We start from the raw sequence: 9,752 nt of genomic DNA, 5'->3' as shown, positions 1-9,752 counted from the left end.
CTCTACTCATAGCACCATCATTACTAAAGGGAAACTCATGAAGTTGATCAACACCGAAATAAACATGTCAGCAGAAAATTGTAATAAATTTTGATCAGCAGGACTAAATCAGAGAATTAACCGAGGATGATTATAATACAGAGGAATTATGTCTCCAAATATCTGTTAATTCCTCTAAAACACTCAGTCATCTCCTTTGGTTTGATGCTCCTGTCTCTGCCTCCCTGTCTGTCCCAAAGAGAGGAGCTGTAAGCCTGTGTAATCTGCAGGCTCCTCAGAGCCGCAAGAACAACAGAGGCAGACTCTCTAAATGAATCTCTGAAACACGTCATGTGTCATATTTAGAATGTTAATTCATCATGTGGAGACACATGAGGGTGAGCTGCTGCAGCTGCGCGCCAACAGATGGCACCACTGCGCCGTGCTGTGGACCCCGAGACGCGTCCACGTTGTCCCCACTGTTTGCCTCCGCTCTACTCGCCTCCCTTCCTCTCTCCCTCCCTCACCCTCTCTCTCGGCGTACAGTATTCACCTCTCTATCTTCCACGAGCATCAGCACTCTCCATCAGTCTCCGCGTTTCGAGCGCTACTACGGCGCAAAGCATGGCATCTGTGCACCCCGAAACCCCGCTCTCCTCTCCTGCGCACCTCTGCGTCTTTCTGCTGACCACCTCGGCCTGGATGGCACTGCTGGGACCCGCGCGCTGTGACAGCGGAGCTTTAACCCGGCGCGGCGTGGAGGACCGAGCGTTTGACATGGGCGGCGGTGGCGGAGGCTCCCCGCCGGGCTTACCGACGGATGTTGACGAGGAAGCCGTCGGCGCGGAGAGCTCACCCCGCTTCAGGAGGGCTCTGTCCCGGGATAAACAAATGTCTCTGCTCAGCAGTTCCTTCGTGCTCAAAGGGGATGCGACCCACAACCAGGCGATGGTCCACTGGACAGGAGAGAACAGCAGCGTAAGTAGCCGATCCCCGTCCTCCCCGTCCCGTCCCGTCACGACCTGCTGGTTCGTGCACCAACCTCTCCTCACACCTCCTTTGTCACCTTTCTCCATCCATCACCCCAGCCCCAGCGCACATCACCAGAAACTAGTCCTCCTCCCTGAGCTGGCTGCACAGAGGGGGAGGCTCGCGGAGGTTTTTACGCATCCAGGTGGTCCAGCTGGTGCGCGCTTGATGCTGTCAGGCTCCGGGCTTTGTTGAGAGATCAGGAGTTCTTGAGCGTTTCCCAGCACACAGATGTTCCCAGTTCCGCCTCAGACTGCCATGACATCACACCGAGGCTCAGGTTTACGAGCATCTTTGTTATTGGGTGTTTGCACGCGCCGCGCAGAGGGAAACTTGTGGTGAAAAGCTCCTTTGTTTGCGCTTCCCCTCATATTTAATAGCAGTTTAATTAACACAGGCTTTGTCTGACTCATTGAACCCTTTTAATGGTCAATTAGTGACCCGGGGAAGGTCCCCTGACCCCACTTTGAGAACCACAATAACAAGCAGTCATGTGGTAACCGCGCTGTGTGTTAACATGCAGGAGGAGTCCAAGGACGCGCCTGTGAGCGCACGGAGCAGCGCAGCGTGGAGACGAGGAGCGCCCACTAAGCAGACAGCCACTGTGCGTGATTTAGTCACACAAAGCCATGACTGAAATATTGATGGAGCCTTTTTGTCCATGAATTTTGCAGAGCCTTGTTTATTCGTGCTTTGAAATGCAGTGCGGTGGCTCATAGGAGAGTGAATGTAGTCTTCTTGTTATGCCTCATCTGTCAGCTCTGCTGGAATAGTGGCACCAAAGTAGACTTCAGACAGATGTTTTACAAAAAAAAGAGTCCCTCAGGGATTCAGGAGGACTGTCAAAGGAAACAAAATGGAACAAAATATTTCCTGGAATCTTTTTTTTCAGTCCTCAGACAATACTAAAGGAATAATATGTGTATTTGAACCTTTGATTAGAGATTAAACTCTATAAAGTGAGCTGACTGTATAAATATTATAGTGAATTGTCCTCAGGGCCAGGTCAAGTGAGCTCAGCTCTCTGTGTAAACAGGAGCAGTCTTTGTGATTGCTATTGACAGAAGCAGGGGGGTGGGCGGCTGTTTGAATGGTGGTGTCTGGTGGGGACATCACTTGCATTCAGAGGCTTTCTGTTAGGGTAACACATTGCTGTTTTTACTGGCCGTGGCTGCAGGCGGCTCTGGCAGAGGAGAAACAACACAAGAGAGAAATAATGTGTCTGTGTCACAGCGAGCAGATCTGTTAGGATCGGGTTTGATGGAGTTCAGTGAAAATTGGATAGTAAATAATCTAAGCAGTGGCATTTGCTGGTGTTGTTCAAGTTATTGGTCTATTGATGAAAGAGAGATTGAATTCAGAGCTGATTAAAGATCTTCCTTCCTCAGTGTGAGGTTGAGACAGCAGTGAAATGTAGAAAAAGTTCAGTTTCAGAAGCTTGAGATGTTAATCTTAAAATATGATCCTGTAACTACCTCTGCAAGGAGTTCCTACCTGTCATATTCTGCACTTTTTAGTTTTTTAAAAAGATTATTTTTGGATGCATCTTTGACAAACAAGACGTGGAGCCTCTGAGTGGGTGTTTCCTGCATTGTGATCGACATCTCATAGTTGGTGTTGCTATTAGAAGCATAAAAATATTTCCACATTATATGCTGCTGTTTTTTTCTTCACGCCCACGCTGCTTTGCTTTTGTGGTTTGTTGGATTCATTATACCCAGATATATGACCAGGTTTTCACAGCCAAAAACCAGGATTCATGCACCATGTGGTCATGCATCTGCACCCGCATGCTGTTCTGCACACATATCACCAGTTTGTAGGAAAAATATAATATTTGCACATTTACCATGCTGAGCTTTTGATGCAGCTGAAGCTGGATGTTGATTTCTGGGGACTTCTGAATCCTGGTTTTCTTCTAACAAGAGGTTCACACGGACAGAGCCGAATTTAGGTGCATGGTGAAAAATGATGTCAGCAATGGCTCAAGAAGACTCTGAGACATTTTATATTAAAGTCATGCCAGTGCTCATTGAAACCAGCATAGTTCAGTTTCTTTTGGAGATACTTGTCAGACATGAGACAGCCATCTTAAACCCTGGACTATCCCAGATGCTTTGACCTTTTGTTTGCATAAACCAGGCGGATACTGACAAGTTGAATGTGATAGTTAGAGCTGGTCTTCACTTAATAAATGATGAATCAACCTCACTTAGACTCACTCTAATACCTTTTAAGTGGCATCCTGTACACCAGCGAGACCAACAGTGATAATTTCCATTTAACACTTAAGTTTCTTTATTCAAGACAACTTTTTACTGGATACAACACAACAAGGTGAGGTATTTATTAAGAGGTACGTGGTAGGGCTGTCACTTTTCAAAAAATTAAAAAAAAATCCAACGAATTTTGAATGACCCATAATTAATTGAGTAAATTTGAAGTCCTCCACCAGCTCCCCTTAAACGCCACAGCACAACCTAGTTTTCGTTTCTTTCCTTTCTCAACCTGTCTAACGGGGGGAGCTCGGACAGCTCAAAAATGAAAACAAGGTAAAAGTCAAGCCGATAGTCAAGCTGAACAACCCATCTAGATTTCTGAGATAACTTGCCAGAAAAGCAAGTCTATCAACTTGATTGGGATGAAGAGTGGCTCTTTTTTTTGTTTACAATATTGCCCACGACAAGAACACTGGCTCAGAGGGAACAGACGTTCCTGGTACATGCAGGTATTTACAGGCCAGCTTTGAGAGTTGCAGGTACCTGTTGCAACCTATGTCTCTCCACCAAAGCAGCGGGTTGCTGTCTGCAGACAGAGAAGTCTCCTTTACCTAGGCTTGCATCTCCAGGATAGTGTCATGGCTGCCTTTACCAGGGATGGATACTTTTCACATTTGAAACGATATGGTACCGGTGCCTGGTATCTGGCAGTCGGAACCGGTACTCAACGGTACCAATTTTCAGTACCTTTTTGTGTTTATGTGGTAAAAAGATATACATTTTTTAAATAATTAAGTATGATTTTTTCAATTTGACATATTTATTCTTCATTATATAACCTTACAATGCTGGGTTCATGCCCAGCATGGAAAATCTCCAACTCCTAGGAAGGAGGAAGTTAATAACTAAACTTGAACTTCAGATCAAGGTTGTAATAGTTAACTAAAATGAAACTAAAAACGAAAACTAAAATTTAAAATACATTGCAGTTAACTCAAACTAATAAAAACTAGAAAAGAAAACAAAAACGATAAGTAAACTAAAACTATATCTTGTGTTCACAAAACTAACTGAAACTAACTAAAATGATAGACAAAATTCCCTTAGTTATAGTTTTTGACAATATTAATAGCCTTTAGGATTTAAATGAATCCGACACATTTTCCCAACCAATTTTATGACAGTTTTCGGCAGTTGTCAGTGTCGCACAGCACCATTATAGTGGCGTATAGGGATGAGCTTGTTTACTGCACTAACTTGCTGTGTGTTGTGCTGCTACAAAACGTAGTGGAGCAATGAATCAAGCAACTATAATAGTTTAATTGTTACAGAGTTCAAGTTTTTATTTATTGAAGCTCATATATTGTTTTTTTTATAATTTATGTTTATATTATTTTTATGTAGTTTATGTCAACATTATTATATATAATTTATGCTTATATTTTTTATACTAAGTTTATATCATTTTCATATGTTTAAGGCAGCAGCCAACAGTTCAGTATCAGCATTGGCTGAGCAGTGAGCACTATGTTGGACTTGAAAATAAACAGTCTGACAAAATATTTACTCTGACCTTTTTGAATCCTGCACCTGGTTAATAAGGTATGAAAAACTAAACTAAAACTAAACCTTGTTGAAAAAATAAAAACTAAATAAAAACTAGAATGCCTGCTCTAAAACTAATTAAAACTAAACTTTAATGGAAAATAAAATGTCAAAACTAACTAAAACTTAACTATAATGACAAATCCATAACTATTATAACCTTGCTTCAGATCTGGTGCCTGGAGGAATTTAGATTTTCAAATCAACCTAAAAGTTCCTGACACAGGCTTAAAGTAACAGCTAAAATGAAGAAGTCACTTATTTCCAATTATGACATCTTAAAAAGAAGATACACTTGTGTTTGCCACTCATCTGTCTGGAAGTGAGTGTAGTTTGATGCAACACAAGAAACCTAAACACATGACAAATGTCATGTGCACAGGACACCTCTCTTAACCAATAACATGAAGTTTTCTGCTTCTTTGGCATTTAAGATATAAAAAGATGACATTCAGCTGGTGGTCTCTGCCCTTTCTCTTGATGAACTTCTTCATCTGAACCTCCTCTTTCATTTAATGAAGATGGCAGGTCCTCGAACAGTCTGTCAGTCAAAGACTGGAGCCGGACTCACCTTCTGTTAGTTTGGTGTTGGTATGTTCTCTGAAAGGTCACACAGACGCGGTCCATCTCAGGCTAATAAACACAGACAAATGGTGCCGTTCAGTTCCCCCTGAAGGGACAGTTATGAGCACTGTGCAGATTGATGAGGAGTGGGAAGATGCTCTCCTTCCTCCCTCATTTTAGGTATTTTGATATTTAAGGTTTTAAAGGATGCTGCTGATGAGAGGGTCAGCAGCTCAGGGGAGTTAAAGAGTGAAATCTTTCTTTATGATGTGTTTTTTCTCCTGAAAACATAAATTTATCTCAGGCTATAATCTTCACATCATTGCTCTATCCCTGCAATAACCGAGCGTCTGTCTCTGACAGTTTCCATCACTGTTTAGGGTTCAGTGTTTTGACAGGAGGATGAATCTTTCCTTCGGCTTTGTGGTAAAAACTCTGTTATTGTGAGAAACTCTTGTGCTCTCTCCACTGTCCCTGAAGCAGGTTTTATCAAACGATGGGGGCATTGAAGAATCTGCCTCAGGTTATGGAGAGGAGACCTCACAGTGCAGAGAGGGTGTGAGTGTAGGACCTTGGATATTCAAAGTAAACAGATAAATAAAAGTACATGGAATAAATAAATGTGCTTACGATTGGAAGTTGAAGTTTACAGCCTCAGGTAGAGGATGAGGTTTGTAGACCTGAGAAGAAGATATGAAATAGTTTTCTACTTTTTATGATCTAACATGCTTCACAGCCCAGGCCAGCTGATTGCAGAAATGCAGGTATAAGCCAGTTTACAATAGACACAGAAGAAGAAGAGAGATCCCGAGAATCAGGAGGACTGTATCACTGTACCCGCTTATTTTCAGGAATACCGCACTAAGTTTCCTCGCCCACTCAATACCAAACTCAAAACACAACTCCTGAGTGAGTGAGTGAGTGAGGAGGTGAAAGCTTGAGGAGCAGGAGAGAGAGATGTGTGCATGGCTCTTTGATTTTCTGCATCTTCACATGTGAATGGAGTTTAATTGCATAGTTCTTTTTTTAAAGTTATAGTTTGGGGCTTTTGCACCTGTATATGAAGAGGACAGGACAATGGTCAGAGCAAGGACTGAGCTGGAAATGTACAAGATGTTACTGCGTTTTCTTTGGCTCATTTTGTCTTTTCTAGCCGCCAGCCGCTCACGTCAAATGAAGCTTGCAACTTAGACTTGGTTCTCATCATTTGTGTCAAGAGATTTGGTTTGTTAGTGAAAAGTGCTCTACGGGCCACCTGCTATTTGGGCATATGGCTTAACCAGTAAGTCAAGCCAGCGCCACTCTAGCAGAGTTTTGGCGTTATAACGCTGCCACACATGACATCATGGAGAGATTGTAACTTAGGATGTTCAATACCAGTACGAGTGCTACCTCATGAGTAATCACCAATACCGAGTACTGATACTAAAGCCGCGTTTCCACCGAGCAGTCCGGGTCGGTTCGTCTCGGTACGGTGCGCTTTTAGCGGCGTTTCCACTGACTCATCCCGGGACGGATCCCTAAAAACCGAGACGAGCCGTCCCACTTTTTTGGGACCCTTTCGTATGGGTGCCAGACTAAACCGATCCGCTCTCGGAAGGTGGAGCAACACACTGCAGACCGTTGATTGGTCAAAAGAATCGTCACTTACCCTGACAGTGGCTGCATTTCTCCTGGCGGCACACAGACTTCTCTGAAACGAAGCTTGATTGCACTTTGTGACAGAGAGTAACATGAAAATCACAGAGAGGACGAAATGCTGCATGTCTTTCATCCGTGCTCTTTGTTTACTGTGTCGCGTTTTCTTCTTTGTTGGATTTGATAGCGGGGTAAGCTTCTACGGCGTCGCGCTATTGTTTACTAGCTGTGGCTTCCGGCATCTGGCTTACACGCCGCCCACCACGAGAGGGCACATGTTGCTGTGGAAACGCAAACAGGATCAGACTTAACTGTCCTAAACCGTCCCAAATCGTACTGAACCGACCCGGACTGCTTGGTGGAAACGCAGCTTAACTGTACTTTTTATGCATAAAATTCAAATAAACATTGACAGATCATTTTGATCAAAGACAGCGCAGTCACTCTGACACTAAATCCAAAATTACAACACAAACAACTCTCTCTGAGTTTACAATTTTTTAAAAATAAATTAACCAAAAAATAAAAAAATAAAACAAGAACTGTCAGAATTTGAACAGGTTAACTGTTAACTCTCCCTACTGCGGCAAGTAGCGTCAACTACTGGCAAGGAGGACTTGCTGGATGTGAGACTTTTCTGCCTTGAGTATCGCCTGCTGGTATCAGCAGCTTTCAGGAGTACAGAGACCACGAAAAAAAGGCTGGTATCAGCCTGATACCCGATATCAGTACTCGCCCTTCCCTAATGATAACTGACATTAATTTTTTGCAATAAGAAGTTATTAAATTTCATTGGGACCCTACATCTCTGGTGATGCTGGGTTTTCTCCAGTCTCTACTTTCTTAATGGTTCTCAGAACACCACAGCACCTGTACTTCTATCCTAAATTAATAATGCTAATGCTGCCTAGTTTTTGTCTTCCCTGTTTGTCTACCCTTGTCTTATTCATCACATTTTTTCTTTCTTTTGCACTGTGGTGTTGCACTGCCCTCCTCAGCTCACATCAGGGAGTAAATAAAGTTTGATTTGATAGTATATCCTGCAGGGAGGGCTGGTGATGGTCACTGACAGTAATGAATCATATCTACTTATCTTTTGCTGCAATAAAAAATGCATTGTTCTCTCAATGCTTACATCTGATACAGTGCTCAGCCTTTAGGGCAAATGCTGACAAGGGAAGACAGAAAATAAAGAAGCCAAAAGATATATGTTAGTAAAGTTGTTTTTGTTGAATTGGTCTTTGAAACAGCCATAAAATAACAGAATATCAATTCTCTCTAAAGAAAAGTCCAAATTGAATCTGAAAATGCAAAAACAGCTTGACTTTTGGACCTCAGTATGGGTCACTCTCTTTATGAGCTGCATTCTGCATAATCTCTCCATAACCCAGCAGTGTCCTCTGTCTGTTCCCTCTTATGTTAAGTGGCCAGACCTACATTTACTAAATAGTAAACTTTGTTTTCCAGAAATCCAACAAATGATACTGAAACAGATTCAGCCCACTGTTTGTGTTACAAACCTTTGAAAGTAAACCGTGTTCAGTTGATCTTCCTTGATGAATCAAACAGAGGTAATCTGGTTTGATAAACTCCCTCTGAAACACCATTAAAAAAAAACATTTAACTACTTTCTCAGGCTGAGTGGTATTAATACAAGTGTGTATCCGCTTTCAGCAGGATTTCAAACTGTCTGACTGTGTTTCTCCTCTGGGATCCTCAGTTGTCAACAAACAGTTATGTCATCAGAGTCTCTTCAAACACCGCTCAGAAATCCTTCTCAGGGGGGGATTAAACATGCAGAGTTTGTGCAGCTGATTTAAAGATTACAGGTTTCAGGATGTGACCCAAAAGTCAGGTTTGATAAAAGGCACGCATGGCTATTATTCAGCTGGACAGGAATAAAAACGACATCCTGCGAGGAGACGAGAGAGCGGCTCTCTGAATGGAGAGAGATCTGCTGCTGAAAGCTCTCTTTTGTGCCCGTCTCTTTCTGAGTTGTTGACCAGCCTGAGGGACTCTGAGCCGTGTTCCTCTATTTCTGTCTCCTCTCTGTGGCTCTGTGTGTGTGTGTGTGTGTGTGTGTGTGTGTGTGTGTGTTTGTCCAGTATGTGAAACTGTATCTGCGAGGAAACAGCTCCAACATTTAATACTGTTTGTCCATTTTGTGTGTATCGATTGTTTCGTGCTGGGACAGATTGTACACTGCACACACTTTCTTTAAATTTGCAAGTGTGTGTGTGTGTGTGTTCTGGTCCCTGCAGGCCTGTCCCACAGTAGCCTAAGTGATTAATGAGCGGCAAAAGAGCCGCTGACACTCCAAACTCTCACCCCACCCGCTGCCCCCTTCAGGGAATTGTGGGTAAATCCTGCCACTTCCCGGTTTAAGAGCCCTCCTGGGTGAGAATAAATTAATGTAGAAGAACTCTGGATTTATGGACTCATGAATGTTCGAGGATTTAGAGCACAAAAACAACATGAAAGTGCATTTAAATCTCTGCATCCACAATGTGTGTGTGTGTTAATGTGTGTGTGTGTGTGTGTGGATTAGTGGGTGTGACCTTGCTGGAAGACAACAGCCCATTATAAAACCAAACAGCTTAACGTTACATGGAGGACATTAATAGGGCTGAAACAACATGGTTGGAGCTTCATATTCATATTTAATAACTGGATTAGTATGCGTGACAACAGCTGAGGGAGTCAGAGGCTGGATCTGCT

General features: G+C 42.9%; 1 protein-coding gene across 8 annotated transcripts in view; it reads left to right on the top strand.

Moving 5' to 3' along the window:
• Positions 1 to 523: 523 nt before the first annotated feature.
• Positions 524 to 9,752, top strand: part of sorcs2 (sortilin-related VPS10 domain containing receptor 2) — a 403,210-nt gene continuing 393,981 nt past the window's right edge. For 4 of the 8 annotated variants that reach the window (XM_074699319.1, XM_074699318.1, XM_074699317.1 and 1 more), the window contains exon 1: positions 525 to 957. In XM_074699319.1, the coding sequence (XP_074555420.1) occupies positions 604 to 957 (354 nt within the window). In that variant the 5' untranslated portion in view covers positions 525 to 603. Of the gene's footprint in view, positions 958 to 9,752 lie in introns of all 8 variants that reach the window. The other 4 variants (XM_074699321.1, XM_074699320.1, XM_074699314.1 and 1 more) reach the window with 3 other exon arrangements.

Source organism: Halichoeres trimaculatus, unplaced genomic scaffold, assembly GCF_033239565.1.
Source record: "Halichoeres trimaculatus isolate MK-OKI-2021-1 unplaced genomic scaffold, fHalTri1.1 fHalTri1_scaffold_22, whole genome shotgun sequence".
Taxonomy (NCBI): domain Eukaryota; kingdom Metazoa; phylum Chordata; class Actinopteri; order Labriformes; family Labridae; genus Halichoeres; species Halichoeres trimaculatus.
Note: the sequence above shows the minus strand (reverse complement) of the source record. Positions and strands in the feature narration are given on the sequence as shown.